The 20,945-nt window shown below is 36.0% G+C and overlaps 1 protein-coding gene across 1 annotated transcript in view; it reads left to right on the plus strand.

Moving 5' to 3' along the window:
• Nucleotides 1-20,206, plus strand: part of SLCO4C1 (solute carrier organic anion transporter family member 4C1) — an 87,748-nt gene extending 67,542 nt beyond the window's left edge. The window contains exons 9-13 of the mRNA XM_006069625.4: nt 4,723-4,876; nt 8,440-8,630; nt 10,235-10,299; nt 14,653-14,790; nt 16,950-20,206. Coding sequence (XP_006069687.1) covers nt 4,723-4,876; nt 8,440-8,630; nt 10,235-10,299; nt 14,653-14,790; nt 16,950-17,110 — 709 coding nt within the window. The 3' untranslated portion in view covers nt 17,111-20,206. The remainder of the gene's footprint in view (nt 1-4,722; nt 4,877-8,439; nt 8,631-10,234; nt 10,300-14,652; nt 14,791-16,949) is intronic.
• The last annotated feature ends 739 nt before the right edge of the window (nt 20,207-20,945 follow it).

Genomic DNA, 20,945 nt, shown 5'->3' on the forward strand with positions numbered 1-20,945 from the left:
AGCCAAAGCATACATGCTAGAAAGTGAAGGCTAGGTTCAGGTACTGGTTTGAATGGGACTTAAGTCATGTGTCTGGACATAGGAGGGAAATACCTGGAAAGGTTGAAAGGTAGATAGAGGATAAGTTGTACAGATGTGATTGACACCCATAAACTTCACCCAGATGTGCTCCAAGAAACCACAGTTTTTTGTATGTTCCTTTTAGAAGTACAGAAACTTCTACTCTATCACTTTGGCAAATGATGTAGATGTGAGTCCATCTGGTGTTTTCTACCTTAAACAAGAGTCACTACCCAATGAGTTATCCTTAGCTTACTCAGAAGGGAGGGCAAGTGAGGTGGTATCAGTTTGAGGTGTCTGTGGGGACTGGTCATGGAGAGAGATCAAGATCTGGGACATAGAGATCGTGCTTAATTACATACACATTCTTAGTGATGAAAAGACTAAAAGTGAGTATACACACACACACACACACGTGTGTGTGTGTGTGTGTGTGTGTGCTCAGTCATGTCTGACTTTTTGAGACAGCAGGGATAGTAGCCCACCAGGCTCCTCTGTTCATGGAATTTTCCAGGCAAGAGTACTGGAGTGGGTTGTCATTTCCTACTTCAGGAGATCTTCCCAACCCAGGGATAGAACCCATGTCTCTTGCATCTCCTGCATTGGCAGGTGAGTTCTGTACCACTGAGCCACCTGGAAAAACCCATACACACATACATATAGAGATAAAGCCAAGCCACAACAGAGGTGTGACAGCGTCAGATCATTTTTCTCTGTGGCCCTACATTCTTAATTTACCTCTGTACCCTGCATATTAAAATGTCCATATCATGGACCGCTTAGTCATAATAACCGTATGCAAGAAACTCACTTGTAAGAAAAAGTATATGGATAGAACAGACTTGGAAGCTTAAGAAATACCTCCTTAGTGAGTGGGAGAAAGAGAGGTTGTCAAGATGCAGGATTTCTAGTAGAGTGATGCCAAGAATCTTTGCCCTTTGCTGTGTAACCATAGATGAATAAAAAGCTTTTATAACTCTGAATTAATGAATTAGGCTTATTGTTAGGTTCATTCAAAGTCCTATATAACAGTATATCCAAAGCTTAAGATCAGTAATACTGATCATTTCAGGGGATGTTTGTAATATTCATAATATTTGAAATAAATGTGTTTTTAAATGTTTGATATGAGCACAACACTGGGCTTCCCAGGAGATGCAGTGATAAAGAATCTGCCTGCCAATGCAGGAGACACAGGAGATGCAGGTTTGATCCCTGGGTCAGGAAGATCCCCTGGAGGAGGAAAGGGCAACCCACTGTAGTTTTCTTGCCTGGAAAATTCCATGGACAGAGTTCTTGGGATCTCAAAGAGTCAGACACGACCAAGTACACACACACATGAGTACAACACTAAATTCAGTTGAAAGGAGATTGTCAATATTTCCAGAACTCTAGTAGTTATTAAAATTTGCCATTGTCCTATATCACCTTGGTAATCTATCTGTAAGATCTTTGGGTCTGTTTTGGTAATCAGTGTTGGTTATGGTGATTTGCATTTTACTTTATACTTAGTAAGTACACACAATATTTTTTCCTTCTATGGCCTAAAGCTGTAATTTCATTGCTTATCTGAAACAGCACCTTAAAGAGGCATATCCATCAAGGAGTTGCAATAGATTTAGGGAAATCTTTGCTTTTTGTAGAAGCATATTTATAGAATAATATTTTGGATTCAAATAAAACATTAATGATTAAATTCAGCTATTTGTGATTAAACATGTTTCTTATATCTACATATGTATATGTATAAACACACAGTTATGTGTATTTTTGTGTATATTAAATATAATATTAAAATTTTAATATTCAATTTTTTTAAAGTATTCAATTTTTTAAAATAAAATATTTTACATATTTTAAAAATTTAAAAAATCCATAAACTTAACAAACATTGGCTGTTTTCCTGATAATAGTTCCCCCTTCACTTCATGAAATAAACCTTTACAAATATATAGGCTACAGTGACTAATCCTTGATAATAAGGAATATATTCTATATTTCTTTGTTTCTGTGGTAGTTTACATGACTGTCTTAAACTTTGATGCTCTTAGTAATCATTTATCAATAATATGGGAATTATAAGAATATTTTAATTTAAAAGTTACTGTGCAGAGACTATTTCTAGAGTTGCAGGGATAGTTTTTCTGTCACCTTATTTCTACATATATATTATAAACTAGATGAGAGCAGAGACTGTAATGCTTGATTTCATGAATGGAATCATGCTTGATAAAGAAATCTAGCAGCAGCTGGTAGAATAGATTTGAAGGAGAGGCTCCAAGCAGGAGATGAATTACTTGAAATTAACTCTTTGATCACCCTTTCCTTCAAATTCCCCACTGGTTATCTTCCTGTTTATATCCTTCTCTTTAATCTGTTTCCTGTATGAACTTCTTGTTTTCCACCTACTCTTTAAGTGTCACCTTTTTGCAATATAGCAGTTACTGCCTTCTAATAGTTAGATAAATCACTCATTTATGTCTTTCATCCCCAGTACAAGAACCGTTGCTTCATGGTTGCAGGAAATTTTATTCCACCCTGACTTCCATTCTTTTTCCTTCCTTCCTTTCTCTCTTTCTCTATCTTTATTTCTGTCTCTTTATTTATTTTGGATCTATATCCACTAAAGCACATAATTGGAGCTCGTTATGTATTCATGAAATACATGAACTCCCAGGACCTCTCTGTACTCTTCCCACTCTTTACATGGTTGATCTTATCATTCTGATAGTTTCAGCTACATCCATATGCAGATGGATATTAAGATACCTGGTTCCAGACCAAATTTCTTCACTGAATTTGGGACTCTTAATCTCAATATGCATTTATAAAACCATACCCATCGTCTCTTCCCCAAAACTAGCTCTTTTCTGCCAAAATGCCAGGTTAGACACTAGGAGTCATTCTTAACTCTTCCATTCGGTTCCTGTCTCCACTCAGCCAAACACTGAATATTACTGATTCTACATCCAAAATATTTCTCAAATCTGTTTTCTTTCATCAGTATTCTATTTCTCTACTACACATTGTCATAACTTATTGCCTGGGGTATTGTAACTGGAAACTTTGTATAACTCCTAGGGTTATTTCTTTAAAATGTACTTTTAACAATGTCATTTCTCAGTCTAAAATACTTGATTACCTTTTCAAAATAAGTTAAAGCCCTTTGTTTTCAACAAGGCTCATGAGGCACTCAATAATCTGATCCATGACTATTTTCCAACTAGATTTCCTATTACTCTCTGCCTTAGACGTCATTCATATTTCTCCATATAGAATGTAGAATGCTATTTCCCATCCTTATACCTTTTATCAGCTTCTCTGAAGTGCCTTTCGCCTTTCCCATTTACCCAGCTAACTGACTCATTGACGACTCAAGTAGCAGCCCTTCAACCCTCTTACCTAAACTGTGGCTTGTTTTAAGCATCACTTCTCAGTGCAGGTATCTAAAATGCATGTTGTTGATATCTGTAACCACAGTCTATAACCATATTATTGTATACATTTGGTCCATCTCTGCTCCTGGACTGTGAAATCTTTCAGGATGACAACCACCTTATCAGTGCTGTGGTCCCAATTCCTAGGCTTGCACTTGCTCAATATATGTTCGTTGAATGAATAAATAGATAAGGGATTGGAAAAATATCTTTGTCTATGCATGTGTGCTCAGTCATGTCCAACTCTTAGCAACCCTGCAGATTGTAGCCCACCAGGCTCCTCTGTCTGTGGAATTTTCCAGGCAAGAATACTGGATTGGGTTGCCATTTCCTTCTCCAGGGGATCTTCCTGACCCAGGGATCAAACCTGCAGTTTCTTGTGTCTCCTGCATTGCAGATGGCTTCTTTACCACTGCACCACATGGGAAGCCCATCTTTGCTGAGGGTAACCCTTTATATTTTAAAAGAGGTTGCCTCCTATTAAGAGGCAGGATGGAATAACAGTGAACCTGGGAACCAGGAATATTAGATGGCAGAGAAAGTTAAGTAAATTAATTCCTCTAGGCCTCAGTTTTCCCATTGATAAAGTGAGTATGCTCAACATTATAACTGTATTCATCCTTCCAGGTTCAACATTTTACCCGTTCCCTAGGGAAATACCCTGGAAAAGGAAATGGCAACCCACTCCAGTATTCTTGCCTGGAAAATCCCATGGACAGAGGAGTGTGGCAGGCTACAGTCTATGGGGTCACAAAGAGTCGGACACGACCGAGTGACTTCATTGTCTTTCATGTTAGGGAAATACTGTAGTGTCTGGAGACATTTTGGTTGTCATAGCTATGGGGATGCTACTGACATCCAGTGGGTAGAGGTTAGGGATGCTGTTGAACGTCTTAAAATCCCCAGAACCAGCCCTCCCCAACCCCCACCCAAAAAAAAAAAATTATCTGGTACCAAATGAGAAACCGCTTTGCTTACTCTGCTTATGTTTTTTAAAATATTGACAGACATTCTATTATATAGTTGTTGTTTCTACTGCCCATCTCTTCCACAAGAAGTTAAGCTCTATGTGAAAAGGCAGACATTTTGTTTGTTTGCTAATTAAATAAGCATTAAGTGAATGAATAAATGACTGAATGGCAAGATACAGCAATATTTGCTTCTGATCTGTTCATTAAAAGTTATAACGTAGATAATTTATCCATCTTTTATTTCATGCTGACAGGACAGGAGAACTGGGAAACTTGACGGCTCCTTGTAATGCCCACTGTAACTGCCTGCGATCATATTATTATCCCATCTGTGGAGGAAATGGAGTCCAGTATTTTTCTCCCTGCTATGCAGGTTGTACACAATCTGTTTCCAAAATACATCCAAAGGTAACTTGTGTTTGCTCCTTTACTACCGTACGAGGCAGTATGTTTATGTATTTCTGGATGCCCTTCTGTCTTCCTCTAGTGGAGTTATGCTATGACCAGTCTCTTCTCCCTGGCCTACCGCCTCCATTCAGAAGCCAGGCATAAAGTTTCAGTCGAGTGAAATGAGTCAGCTCTAGAGCTCTGCTGTCCAGCATTGTACCTACAGTCAACAATAATGCATTATACACTTACAATTCATTGTTGTTCTTGCCTTAATTTTTTAAAAAGGCCCCAACCACTCCCATTTTTTATGCCTCAGATTCAATTACTGTCACGGCAGTTCCTCACATATATCTTTAAACATCACTTCCGAAATATTATTTACCTTTTTACATTTTTTAATTTTTTTTCAACTATACTGTATGTCCTTGAAGGCAGGAAACTTCTCTTATTCTTACTAAATACATTGTATATAATAAAAACTGAATAAATATTTGTTATTTTTAATTGATAAACGATGGACACATTAAAAAATGTGTAAATCACTAACCCATTCTCAAGTGCAAAGTTACTTTTGGTAGTGGATTAGAATGCATATTAACTTACCTGAATATGATTTATTTTAAATTCAATTAAATCATTTAAAAAAAATCCCATAGAATTTTGTTGTACTATATCTACAATCTAAAAATTCTATCTTCATTAAATTTAAAAGCCTTGGGAAAAATAATATTCACATTACTAGTAGTACATAATAGGTTATGTTATATATTAACAGATAATGTGATAACTTTGAAAAGATCTGAGGGAAATATATGATATAAAAGACTACAATGAATAAGATACATAAGAATTATATGACAAAACAGGACAATCTTGGTTATTTGAAATATGGATTAGTGATATGGCATTCTTTTTTTTCCTATATGAAGATAAGTTTAAGATCACAAAATTACTTCATATTTCTTTTAGAACTAACATGGATATCTGTGTGTGTGGTTATACATATTTATATGTTCATATACACACACATAAATATGCCTATGCATATGTGTACCTATCTAATGATTTTGTGTGTGATAAATACATTGAACATTTATCTTAGCAGAGATGTAGAATTTCATTTTTCTGCTGGGGGTAAACCAGAATGTGGGAAAGAGTATACATTTTTTTCATATTATCTAGCTTCAATTCAGTTCAGTTCAGTTGCTCAGTCGTGTCCGACTGCAACCCCATGAACTGCAGCACGCCAGGCTTCCCTGTCCATCACCAACTCCTGGAGCTTACTAGATTTAAAAATAGTTTAAATTTTGCTTATTAGATTTAAAAATAGTGGTCTAAGAATATTGAAAATATGGCAGAAAAAAATGTGATAAATCATAGCAGATTTAATAGACTTCATTGACATGTGCAGTTTTAATCCTTGGAATAAAACCAATTAATTAGATCACTACCATAAAGTTCCTATAAAAATGTAGGAAAGACATCAGGAAGATTTTTAAAGCCCCAGAACTGAGGGTTACCATACTTTCAAATCTGTGGACATTTGGGGAGGCTTTAGTTTCAAAACAGGTTGAAAAAATTAGGTATTTGTGTCAGTTATAAGGAATCAAATTCCACAAGTGAGCATGGTACATATCACAGATTCAGAACTATCTAGAAGGTAAACTGTTCCTTTGAGAAGCAGATAAGTAGGTAGCTTTTTCCTGTATATTAAAATAATCAAAAAAATATCAGTAAGTGCTACTAATTAACTTCAATTAGAAGATTACGACAAGGAATTAAATTGTTGGAAGGGTTTTATCCACATATCAAAATGTATAGACACAAATAACATCCTGCACAAGGAAACCAAAATAAATGAATAAATAAATAAGTAAATAAATAAAAAATTCTAATACCCAAAGCACACCTGAAATGGTATTGGTCATTTTGACATGGTTAATTCAATATTTGTATTTGTTACCATATATTATCATTACTGTTTTAAACAGTAAAGTTGTCTTCTTGTAATTGTTTTAGAAAAGCAAGTTAGTTTGACTTCCAAATTTTCTATTTGTCCTGGTTTTTTTTTATGCCCAGCTAATCCGTGTAACAACTCATTTTTTCACTGGATTTTTTAAATGAAATATTTTAGATAGGCAAAAATGCATTAATAATAATGTAATAAAGAACTGTACATGTTTGTTCACAGAAATAGAATATATTTCGTACCAGTGGTCTAAACGACAGAAACAGATGTTAACTAACAGCTAGCTATATTATAGGCAACTGTATATTTTTTTATGTAAGGGAGTTGTAAAATTTAATTAGGATAGAAAATACTGTTTTCAGTTTTTCTTCTTAATATTTCTAAAGGCTCCATTATTTCATTATTTGGTGTATCTGGTTGCTGAGTCCATAACAGTCATTTTAGGAATGTCACCTCCACATCTGGGTTTCCTGAATCAGTCCCAGTGGTTTGTGGCCTTTGGGGCAATGAAAGCACTGATTCACCTTGACTTCTCTAGCTCTGCTCTGACTTTACTGTGGCCTTAAACATAGACAAAGATTTGTAGTGAGGATAAAGTTGAGATGTAAAAAGCCTTTGCAAAATGATTATGCCTCACTTTTCATACACCTGAATTATTTTCCTACAAAAGTAATACTTGTGATTTTTAAAACATTTTACTTTCCAACATATCATGCTATTATAGTATACATGTATATATACATGTATATGTGTATACATATATTAAATGGTTAATTTTTATATGTAAAATAACCTTTAGGATAATGTAATAACTTGTTTTTTGTTTATGGTAAATATGCCATCTTAAGAGGGATACAGTTTCCTTTTTTAGAAAATTAAAGTAAAAAGTTCAGTTGAAAGCAGTATTTTTTTCCCCAAACTCTTGTATTATTTAATTTTACTGTGGCAAACACTTAAAATTATATTAAGTGTTTGTTCTTTCAAGCTAGCATAGATAGTGAGATTGTCACAATGCATGCTTTTCTTTGTATCATAATAATGGAAAAGAAGAAAATTAGCAGGAAAACTGTTTGAGCAATTGAATAGTTCTATTGAAAGCAGTCTAGAATGTGTGTGTGTGTGTGTGCACTCCATTGTGTCTGACTCTTTGTGACCCCTTGGACTGTAACCAACCAGGCTCCTCTGTCCATGGGATTCTCCAGGGAAAGATACTGGAGTGGGTTGCCATTCTCTCTCCAGAGGATCTTCCTGACCCAGGGATTGAATCTGGGTCTCCAGCATTGCAGGCAGATTCTTTACCATCTGAGCCACCAGGGAAGCCCCCTAGATCATCTAATAGTTATATTCTTGTCAATTTGTCTTATAAGACATGAATCAGTAACAGGTTACAAATTAAAATCATAGACACATAAGTCAAATACAGAGTATTCTACTTTGTAAATATGGCCCTTTGTTTTCAGTTGCTTAATTTCTTAAGGGTTATCATTGTTTGTTGTGTTTGAATTAAGATTGTGTAAGAGTGTTGGCCATGTCTAGAAATCACTTAATTTGCAATGATAAAATATGTTTTCAAGATAAGCACTTTCCATATGTTTATGTCTAATATTTCTAGGTATATTATAACTGTTCATGTATTGAAGGGGAAATTCACATTACACCTACTCCATCAAGTGTTAGTCTTGAAGCTCAAGCTGGAAAGTGTTCCAGTCAATGTAAAAACTTGCCCCCATTCCTTGGCATTTTCTTTGCTGCAATTGTTTTTACCTTCATGGCCGGTACTCCTATAACTGTGTCCATCCTAAGGTATGTGTTACATTGTGAAATTTGCTATCCCTAAGGCAACATGTTGAATGAAAAAGAAAATGGACTCAGGGATGCATTTGGGGTTTATATTGACTGTTGGTTCCATTACTAATTCAGCCCTCACTAGATCATTAGTTCTATGGCATTGGAAGAGCTACCTCATTGAACCTGAGATGTTTGAGGCTTTAATGAGATCATGGTTGTGAAAGTGTCTTAACATTACCTACTTGACATCTGGTCAATGCTATTTTCTCTGCTCCTGTAATGAGGCTTCAGTTGTAAGCTGTGGTTATGATCAGTTGTATTTGAGTATGATGGAAATGGCAGTGCATTCCACATGTCAGAATCAGAATGACGGGCATTCTGCCTTATACAGTAGGTGCTGTTATAGTAAACCTTCCCATAAACAGTAAAAACGCTGCCTGTCACCGGGCTCTTCACAGTGTTTCATAGTTTCATTGCCTCTTCCTTCTAGTGTGTGTGTGTGTGTGTGTTAGTCATTCAGTTGTGTCCAACTCTTATTTTAATTAATTTATTTTTTAATTAAAGAATAATTGCTTTACAGAATTTTGTTGTTTTCTGTTGAACATCAACATGAATCAGCCATAGGTGTACATATCCCCTCCGTCTTGAACCTCCTCTTTGCAACCCCATGATCTATAGCCCCCCAGGCTCCTCTGTTCATGGGATTTTCCAGGCAAGAGTACTGGAGTGTGTTGCCTTTCCCTTCTCCAGGGGATCTTCCCAAACCAGGGATTGAACACAGGTCTCCTACATTGGGACATGGATTCTTTATCATCTGAGCTATAAAATATTTCCTATTTGCCCTTTTACAAGCTCGTCAGCCTTGTATATTTCCTAACAAACTAGTTTTTTTCCCTCTTCAGTCTTTGTTTCTTGATACTCAGTCACTACCTTTCCACATACTTTTTGACAAGTGGAAACTTTAGAGATTTTGTCTAAAAACATTAAGTAGTCTGTTAATATTACACCTATTTTATCTACATCACCATTTACCTACATATTTGTTTTTTAAAGACGGATCTCCTTTATCTCCTGTCTAACTCTCTTGTGTGCCAACATCATGTCTCATCCATCTTTGAGAGTTATTACTGAAAGGACTTGTTGTGGAATCAAATCGAGTGTCAGAAACTGTTTTACACTGACTCTAATTTGTAACTTTAACTCACAGGTGTAATTTCTGTCTCAATGTTAGTAAGAGAGTAAGAATTATTTGCTTGCAACTTAAGTCATGTAACTTGTAACATACAGAATAATCAAATAGTCAAGAAGAAATAGTCTGGTTAATGAATGTCCTTTCTCCTTTATGTTTAGTGTTATTCCTACATATTCTGTGTATTTGTTAAAACTCATTTGACTCTCTTTGGTATTATTTGCACTATTTTAGTTTAGATAAAATTTTTCTTCTCTTACAATTCCAGAAAGGTTGAACTGTATATAAGCTGTTATAAATAATTGTTTACTTCCTGTGTATAATGTTTGCTTTAATCTAGAAATGTTGAGCTCATATAAAAATGAATTTTCTCAAAGAGTAAATATACTATACAACTATTTTTTGTCTCCTATGCATTAAATATCTCCAGGTGTGTTAATCAAAGGCAGCGATCTCTAGCATTGGGAATACAGTGTACGTTGCTTCGATTATTAGGTATGTCATCTTTCTAAGTGCATTGGTAACTGCTGACTATTTTTATTCCTTACTGTTATTGATTTATTTACTTACAATATGTGCCAATAAAACAATTAGTTTATTTGTAGTGGGCAACTACATAATTGTCTTTGAAGAAAACTATCTTCCACTATTCAAGATGTAGTATTTATATATCACATAAAAAGATACAGACTTTACTTTTTACCTGATTGATTACCTGTTGTTTCCAATTCTGTTGCAAATATAACGCTAAAGAGTATATTATATTTATTTAAAATATGACATATGATCACCAGCACGTTTCTAATAGAGCACAGTAAAAGACAAATTTTTTGTTTATTCACATAAAACCTACTACCAACATAAATTATGATAAAACCTTATTTATTGCCATTGTAATTCCTTTTTCTCCCTGTATTTAACTCCATTTGGGACATAATCTTCTTGCATTAGCAGTGAAAATAATGACTTTGTATGTTTCAATAAAAACTGTACTGTAAATATTGTGTCTAGTTAAAAATTGATGAAAGAAATAACTGCAGATCAGATCAGATCAGTCCAGTCACTCAGTCATGTCCGACTCTTTGCGACCCCATGAATCGCAGCACGCCAGGCCTCCCTGTCCATCACCAACTCCCGGAGTTCACTCAGACTCACGTCCATCGAGTCAGTGATGCCATCCAGCCATCTCACCCTCTGTCGTCCCCCTCTCCTCCTGCCCCCAATCCCTCCCAGCATCGGAGTCTTTTCCAATGAGTCAACTCTTCGCATGAGGTGGCCAAAGTACTGGAGTTACAGCTTTAGCATCATTCCTTCCAAAGAAATCCCAGGGCTGATCTCCTTCAGAATGGACTGGTTGGATCTCCTTGCAGTTCAAGGGACTCTCAAGAGTCTTCTCCAACACCACAGTTCAAAAGCATCAATTCTTCGGTGCTCAGCCTTCTTCACAGTCCAACTCTCACATCCATACATGGCCACTGGAAAAACCATAGCCTTGACTAGACGGACCTTTGTTGGTAAAGTAATGTCTCTGCTTTTGAATATGCTATCTAGGTTGGTCATAACTTTCCTTCCAAGGAGTAAGCATCTTTTAATTTCATGGCTGCAGTCACCATCTGTAGTGATTTTGGAGCCCAAAAAAATAAAGTCTGACACTGTTTCCACTGTTTCCCCATCTATTTCCCATGAAGTGATGGGACCGGATGCCATGATCTTCGTTTTCTGAATGTTGAGCTTTAAGCCAACTTTTTCACTCTCCACTTTCACTTTCATCAAGAGGCTTTTGAGTTCCTCTTCACTTTCTGCCATAAGGGTGGTGTCATCTGCATATCTGAGGTTATTGATATTTCTCCTGGCAATCTTGATTCCAGTTTGTGTTTCTTCCAGTCCAGCGTTTCTCATGAGGTACTCTGCATATAAGTTAAATAAGCAGGGTGACAATATACCACCTTGATGTACTCCTTTTCCTATTTGGAACCAGTCTGTTGTTCCAAGCCCAGTTCTAACTGTTGCTTCCTGACCTGCATATAGGTTTCTCAAGAGGCAGGTCAGGTGGTCTGGTATTCCCATCTCTTGAAGAATTTTCCACAGTTTATTGTGATCCACACAGTCAAAGGCTTTGGCATAGTCAATAAAGCAGAAATAGATGTTTTTCTGGAACTCTCTTGCTTTTTCCACGATCCAGCGGATGTTGGCAATTTGATCTCTGGTTCCTCTGCCTTTTCTAGAACCAGCTTGAACATCTGGAAGTTCACAGTTCACGTATTGCTGAAGCCTGGCTTGGAGAATTTTGAGCATTACTTTACTAGCGTGTGAGATGAGTGCAGTTGTGTGGTAGTTTGAGCATTCTTTGGCATTGTAAGCCCCCTAAAATGTAAGATTCAAGATATAGGAAGAATAATAAGACAGAAACATGTCTTACACATAATTATTTGTGTGTATAATTTTACATATAATATACACTGCCGGGAGCTGGCGAGAGGCACTCCGCTCATGGCAAAGGTCATAAGGAAGGAGGCTCGGCATACGCAAAGGCGGGATCGAGCCTTAGGAGTCCCCCTGAATATTCTCGAGCATCTACCCCCAAAAAACCAGAGTCTGCCTACTTTACTGCTTTGTGCTCTCACCTCTGACTTTTCGGGGGGCTGTCCCCCACCACCATCTCACTCTCTCTGATAAAGAGTTAACTTACAGCTCCAGTTAATAAGTTCCTGGGCATTGCTGCTGCTGCGGCTAAGTTGCTTCAGTCGTGTCCAACTCTGTGCAACCCCAGAGATGGCAGCCCACCAGGCTCCCCGTCCCTGGGTTTCTCCAGGCAAGAACACTGGAGTGGGTTGCCGTTTCCTTCTCCAGTGCATAAAAGTGAAAAGTGAAAGTGAAGTCACTCAGTCGTGTCCGACTCCTAGCGACCCCATGGACTGCAGCCTACCAGGCTCCTCCATCCATGGGATTCTCCAGGCAAGAGTACTGGAGTGGGGTGCCATCGCCTTCTCCATCCTGGGCATTAGGAGTGTTTAAATCCAAACCCCTCAGATAGCTCTCTAACTCGCCTGACAAGTTTACCCGGACTCCTACAGCTATGCATACAATTGTTTACAATCTCCCAGCCTTGAGAGGCACGGGAAGCTTAAGACCTCTCAGAGAGTTAGAAACTGTCAGAATAAAACTAGTAAAAGATTTTATTGATGAGCCAATTTTTGCTGCCAAGTTTCCACATCCCCTGTATTGTATCCTTGAATGTGTATTAATTAATATAGTTGGTATGTAGAAAAAATAAGTAGTGGCCTTGGTGTTAGCAACTTTAGACCCTTAAGGTAATAAATTCTTTCCTTTGTTGTAAACCCACTGCACCTCTGCCCTATAGGAATGCAACTTTATCTAACACCTTCGGAGGATGGCGCCAAACCTTAAAATAATTACTCTTAGAGAAAATAAGTCTTACAGTTGACAAACCTTTGTCAAGAGTCATAAAATGTTAATAGGCCTTCTGGCCAGAAGATGATGTAAATCACCTAAACCATTTGTATAAGATAAGTTTGCAGAAAAGAAACCCTGGTTTTCGATAAGAATCAAAGACTGCTGACTTTGTATGATTTCACATCCCCTATTATCCTCTATGTGTAACTTAGGGTATAAAAGCCCCTGTTGAAAATAAAGCTACGGGCCTTGCTCACCAAAGCTTGGTCTCCCCATGTCATGCTTTTTCTCAATTTCTGGCTGAAGTTTCCATCTGGAGCACGGAGGTTCTCTGGGACCATTTATTTGCCTGGGCTTCTAAGACCCACTTGAGAAGGTGTCTAAGGTGGGGCACCTTCCGCTATTCGAGAGGCTATGTAGCCTCCGTGGTCAGAGCTAACCTGGTGTCACAGGTTATATTGATTTTCTGCGTAAACCAAGCTACTCAGCCTCTTTTCTCCACTGAATTTTCCTACTGAGCTATCCTCATGCTATTACTCTTTATATCTCTAATTAATATTTAAATAAATCACCGACGCCATCTCTCCTTCAAATACCCTGGATCAGCCAGGGCTGGACCCCGGCAATACACGTAATGTTACAATTGTTTATAAAAACGAAAACCAAAAGCAGGGAACATTAGAGATCCCCTAGACCAATTTTCCCCTTTTTTAGATGAATAAATTAAGGACCTGAGAGATTCAGGGATTTGCCCATAGTTGTACAATTAATGGTGAACTCAACATGTTAGTGTGAATGTGTTTGTGCATGTACACTCCCATGCACATACATGTCAGTGTATGTATGTATATACAGTATATATATATGTATACTCACACACCCGTATTACTTTACATGCACATGTACACTATATACATACACATAATACATATGCTGAAGTTTAGGAGACTTATTCCATGCATCAGATATTTATTTTGATTTTTTAAAAATATAATAGGTAATTTCAAAGACATTTATTAGAAAAGCAATGAACAAAAATATTTCTTTAAATATTAATCCAACACATTAACATTTATTAATGTTTTATTTAATAGCAAATAATACATTATTTATTATATATCATTTATTTATAAATAATAATTTATTAATTAATAAATAAAGTACTATTTATTGATGTATTAATCTAATAGATTAATAAAATGTTTATTAAAATAAATTTTGAATTGACTAGAAATATATAATAATTATCTGTAATTATTTTAGAATGTTTTATCTGTGTTTCTTTATATTCCTATCACGTGCACATGAACTGATTCATTTGTAGGATAGACAGATTAATACCTGTTTCCCATTTATGTAGAAAATATATGTAAAAAACCCTGTTACTGTAAACTATAACCTTCACTCGTGTATTTTACATGTGATTTCTTTTAGGCACCATACCTGGACCTATTATATTTGGCAGCACAATAGACAGCACATGTATTCTCTGGGATATTAACGATTGTGGAAGTAAAGGAGCTTGCTGGATTTATAATAACGTCAGGATGGCGTATATGCTAGTGGCCATAAGTAAGTGGTGACTTCTTGATAACTTTGCAGTAAATGGATTATGACAAGAGAAAAGATATCTTATTGTTTCTTACTTAGGTTTTGACATGTTTTGGTCCATTCAGTTGGACTGTCCTTTAGTCCTGAAGCAGAGATCAGTTATCAAAGCATGTTTTAAAAGGCCATGTCTAGAGTCTGTGAGGCACAGTCCAAGATAGAAGGGAGTAACATTTTAGCTGTCCTTGCATCACGTATTATATAATTTTCTTTTAACAATTTTTCTCAATTTTTTTTGGAAAGTATAACAAAAAGCTAAAAGGGAATTCTGATAAACTTGAATGACTGTCATCTAAGCACCTGGGCTTTGGAGAGCACATAGAGCCTAGGTCAGGATGTATTCTTGGCTCTAAGGTACTTCCAAAGAGACCTAAATATAATAATAAAAAAAAATGATATATTCCTAAAATATATCATATTTTTATGATATAACAGGTTAGCTGTGATGTTTAACCCATTTTGCCTTCAGAAGATAAAATTAGAAAATTTAAAAAACAACCTAAGAAATTGTGCTTAGTTGCTCAGTTGTGTCCAACTCTTTGTGATCCTGTGGACTGTAGCCCACCAGGCTCTTCTGTCCATGGGGATTCTCAGGGCAAGAATACTGGAGGGGGTTGCCATGCCCTCCTCAAGGGGATTTCCCAACACAGGGATTGAACCCAGGTCTCCTGCATTGCAGGCAGATTCTTTACTGTCTGAGCCACCAGGGAAGCCCATGAATACTGGAATGGGTAGCCTGTCCATTCTCCAGGGGAACTTCCCAGCCCAGGAATTGAACCGGGGTCTCCTGCATTGCAGGTGGATTCTTTACCAACTGAGCTATCAGGGAAGCCCCTTATTTCTCCTACATGTGTTTAAATTCAGAGTATGCTGTCTGAATTCAGTGGATAATAAATTATCCACTGAAGAAATAAATACATAAATCTAGGAAAACAATGAGATGATAAATATTGACTAAAATAGGCAAAATTAATCTTCCCATCACTTTTACCTGTTAAGAAACATTTTTTATTCAGTGTATTTTTATGTTTAAAAATTTATTTAAGTGGTTATGCTTATACTTTTTGACCAAAAATGTAGATAATTAATTTTTCTTTTACCTACTCAGTGATAAATATGAGAATTCCTCCACCAGAAACATATGTACCTTTAAATATTCCAAAAATATTATAATAATAGTACCTATAATTAGTCTAAATCTAGAAATGCTTAGCTCAATGAGTATTTCTGTTTCTCAAATACCCAGTTTGAGTAAAATATTAATGATTAATACAAATTAGCTACTGCAAAAACTACAATGTGAGGTCATTTAATATATTTAGTTAGCACTTAGATGCTTGTATGCTGACCAGAAATAGTTTCTTTAAAGAGAGAGAGCCTCTTTTTAATTTTTAAAACTTTGGTAAGAAAGGTGATATTCTTTCAAAGAATGCTCAGAGTTCTTTGAAAATAAATTGAAGCCTGTGATGTGAATCTAAATGTTTCATATTTTTAGTTGATGCTTAAAGGTAAATTTTAAGTATTGAATATTATATATTACCAAAGAGACTTTCTCCTAAGAACTCTGAAGCTTTTTTTATTTTTAGAATTACTTTTCATCATGGACACAAAAATGTTGCAACTGATTATTCAGGTTCAATGATGATGTACGCTATCAGTATCTTTCCTTGGTTAAGAATGTACATGCTGTGTATGCTGTGCTATGCTGAGTCGCTTCAGTCGTGTCTGACTCTTTGCAACCCTGTGAACTGTAGCCCACCAGGTTCCTCTGTCCATGGATTCTCCAGGCAAGAATAGTGGAGTGGATTGCCATGCCCTTCTCCAGAAGAATGTACAATCATAGCCAAAAAATAGAATAGTTATTGTATATTTTCGTTGTTTAGAAAAAGAAGACTCATTCATTGATTTGTAGACAATGTTCTATTGAAAACTATCACCTTTCTTACTAAAGTTTTAAAAATTAAAAACATAGAGCTAATTGCGTGTATACTCCTTTTTTTTTACACGAAAGTGAAAGTTTCTTTATGTAGTGAGATTCTATTCATGAAGAATTTTCAATGAGGATCAATTTTTGTAATAATTAAAGCCTAAAATCCATGATTAATTACTGTTTTTCTATTTAGGTGTTACTTGTAAAATTATCACTGTTTTCTTCAATGGACTTGCAGTCTTTTTGTATAAACCACCACCGTCAGTCACAGATGTGGCATTTCAAAATCAGAATGCAGTTTTGACTGCGGTTTCATTAGAATGTGATCTCAGCAAAGCAGGGAATGACGGATGAAACAGCAAAAGAGAAGATTGAAAATCGGCCTGCATTTGTAAGAATGCATGTTATCACTGCAGCATTAACTATCCAATATGGGCAATCATATTTTAGAAATTGGTTTTTTATAATTAAATGTGTTTCCTGTATATGTATGAACTCTGAATTTGTTTTTGTTTTAATATAAGAAACAGACCTGTGCCTTCAAAGCCCATCAAAAGCCTCAGAACACACACACACACACACACACACACACACACACAGATGAAATCCCCAGCTAATAAACAATACTAGAAAGAAAAAGCCAATGTTTGCTTAACAGTTTACATTTTAAAACCAAAGTGATGTTTCTATCCCTCTTACAACTTGTTTTATTTTAATTATCATTGTCAGTAGTTTGGCCTTTTTAAGAAAATTCATGGTGTAAAAATTTAAATATATTTAGTCTAAGTTCTAAGTTTCAAGAACTATTATTGAAAGAACATGAATTTAAAACCATCTAAATAATATTATTTGCTTTTAAATTTATATGTACTAGTCTGTCCTTGATTTATTACAGACAGTCAGTGAACTGTTAGAGTGCTGGTTACTTATCTTTTCTGTGTCCCAGTACATAGTGCATTCAGAAATATTGCATTCTATACACATATCTTCACTTTAACTCAGGAATTCCAGAAAGTGACTTGTTGATATTGCTGATTTTTAACATTTTTATTATTCTGTGATAGTATTATTCAGCTCCATGTCTTCCAGAGGAAGGTGTCAGCTTCAGTAAAGTGCCAATTAGGTAGGAAAAGATTTCTTTTTTTTAAAAAAAGTGGCTTATGTCCATTTTATTGATTTTCTTTAAAAAGCTTTCTTCATGAACTATGATCAGTGTTTATATACTCAGTAGCTCAACTTTTCTCGTTTGAAAAACAGATCACCTAGTACATCACTTATAGCACATAAGCAGTGCTTTGCTTATAGTAGGCATGTATTATTGTTTGGTTAAAACATTAAACTCTACTTTTAACTAATCTGTGTATTTAAAGATTAAGTATTTCACATATATAGCATTATAATTCCATTTTTTCAGCTCAGACTTCAGCCAACTTTGTGTACTCAGAATTGTGGAGGAAATATATCAGTAAACATCAATAGAAATAACTTCTACCTGGTCAAGAACTTTACTGATTAAGAAAATTGTTGAAGTTCATACCCATTTGAAATTTCATAAAATAAGGTAACTGGTTTGATAAGACTCATTATCAGCTTTTTCCTAGGTTAGCTGTTTACAATCAGTGTTTTATTGAGTAACGAAATGGGTAAAGGCCTGATAGGAGACCAGGATCAGAAGCACTAGTAATTCACAGAATTTTGAAGAGTTATATTTTGTGGTAATTGGTGGCCAGAGGCAATTCAAAAATTGAGTAGCATTTATAGATTGAGATGCAAGGAGTGAATTTGAAGTGAGGCAAGCAAGCACACGTGAATATTAGGGAATTGGAGGAGCAGTGGGTCACTCATTAGAGAGACAGATCTACTTAAACTAGGAACACGTAAGCGCCAAAGGCTGAAGCCAGAATGGGTGGTCAAAAACCCAGGTGCTTGAGAAACAGGAAATGCATAACAACCAAAGAGACAGTTCAAGGTAGACGGGAACAAACACGTGATACTCCCAATTCAGAAGCAGTCTCCCTCCTACCCAGCCACACACACACACATTTTAGATTATTTTTTTAGTTCGGCTGTGTGGGTTTTCGTTGCTGCTCAGGCTTTTTCCTAGTTGCTGGGGGCAGGGACCACTCTCCAGCGACAGTACTCAGGCTTCTCATTGGGGTAGCTTCTCTTCTTGCAGAACATGGCCTCCTGGATGCACTTAAATACTGCAGATCCGGGCTCTAGAGCAGAGGCTCAACAGTTGTGGTAGACGGGCTTAGTTGCTCCGTGGCATGTAGGGTCTTCCTGGACTAGGGATTGAACCCATGTCACCTGCACTGGGAGGCGGGTTCTTTATAATGAGTCACCAGGGAAGCGCCACTCAGACACATTTTAAATGTTTCTTAGAGCTAAGGCTAAAGGGAGATTTTAGGCTTTTTATATCCTATGTGTGGGGCTTCCATAGTGGCTGAGTGGTTAAGAATCTGCCTGCCAATGCAGGAGACGTGGGTTCGATCCCTGGGTTGAGCAGATCCCCTGGAGAAGGAAATGGCAGCCCACTCCAATATGCTTGCCTGGAAAATCCCATGGACAGAGGAGCCTGGTGGGCTACAGTCCAGGGTGTCACAAAAGAGTTGGGCGCGACTTAGCGACTGAACAACAGCAACCCTATATGTGGAAGCTGGGAGTTGATTGGAAACATTTTCTAGATGTAAAATAATGGCAAATCCTTAAGAACTCATTTATAGAGTGGAAACAAAAACTATAAAACGTATTAGTCTAAAGCTACTTGAGAGAAAAGAAAAAAATCACTCCACTCATAGAAATAGTTGAATGAATAAGTCACTAAATGATTGGCATTCACAATGATTTTTAGTTATAAAGGGTTTCATTGTGTTCAGCATACTCAATTTTATTAGACGATAAACATTTTTACAAAATTTGTAATGAAAATGATTAAAGTGAAAATAATTTTGGCACTTCTGAAAGAAGTCAGACTCATTTATAACATACATATTTACAAAGAATACCTCCTCTTATGCCAGGGCAATATAGACACTACTATAATTTTTAAACATTGTTTATTCTTTTGAAGTTACCTAGATTATATGAATTAGTATTATGCTACTTTTAGAACATAATTTTTTATAATATGTATTTTTCACAATTTATAATGATTTTTAAGTTTGTAATTTGGTGATTTTTTTGTACATAATTGAAGGTATGTCTTAAAATTTAACATTTGAATTTTCTTAATTGTAGGAAATACAAATGTAAAACCTTTATATATGGAAGGAACTGTACAATTGTTTAGCTGTATAAATTGGAGGAAAATAAATGCAAATAAAATTTTAGCTCTATTTTTTCAATTTTTATTATAAATAATTATGTGAAATCTATATATTTTAAAATATCAATATGTTTGTACTTGTTTAAGTGTTTAATCTTATTAAAGTCACAGATTTAAAAATATGATTTATCTCTGTTTATGTATACACACACATTTGTTGGTTGGGAGAGGGAAAATCTGACCTGTTGAACTTGCGAATGTAATTTACTGCAATGATTTCTGCTGTCTCAGTGGATGTATTTAATTCAGTATAAGCCATTCATTATGAAATATATACTAAGATTCTTTCACACAAAAGTTTCCATGTAAGGCAGATGAATATATAGGATTGATATAATAAGGATTTGTGTTAACAGATGGTTTGTTTGGAAGTATCTGACACCAAAAGTAATGTGTCTTCAAAAGGCTATACATTTAATTCATCATGGATTATCAAAATACTCAGTACAATATCTTTAAAGAAATCACATTGGTCATTAATTTGAGATGTAATGATGTTTTGCCCTCACTTTAACACATTCAGTTTCCTTTAGCATTTTGTACTCCAGACAATAACACTAACATGTTAAATTTGTTGTTTTTCAGTTACTCAGTCATGTCTGACTCAGTCATGTCATGACTGCAGCATGCCAGAGTTTCCTGTCCTTCATTATCTCCCAGAGTCCACCCAAACCCATGTTCACTGAGTTGGTAATGCCATCCAAACATCTCATCCTCTGTCGTCCCCTTCTCCTTTTGCCTTCAATCTTTCCCAGCATCAGGGTCTTTCTCAATGAATGAGGCAGCTCTTTGCATCAGGTGGCCAAAGTACTGGAACTTCATGTAAGTGATCTAAAATAACTAAGCAATCAGAATCAGATC

This window comes from Bubalus bubalis, chromosome 9, assembly GCF_019923935.1.
Source record: "Bubalus bubalis isolate 160015118507 breed Murrah chromosome 9, NDDB_SH_1, whole genome shotgun sequence".
Taxonomy (NCBI): Eukaryota; Metazoa; Chordata; class Mammalia; order Artiodactyla; family Bovidae; genus Bubalus; species Bubalus bubalis.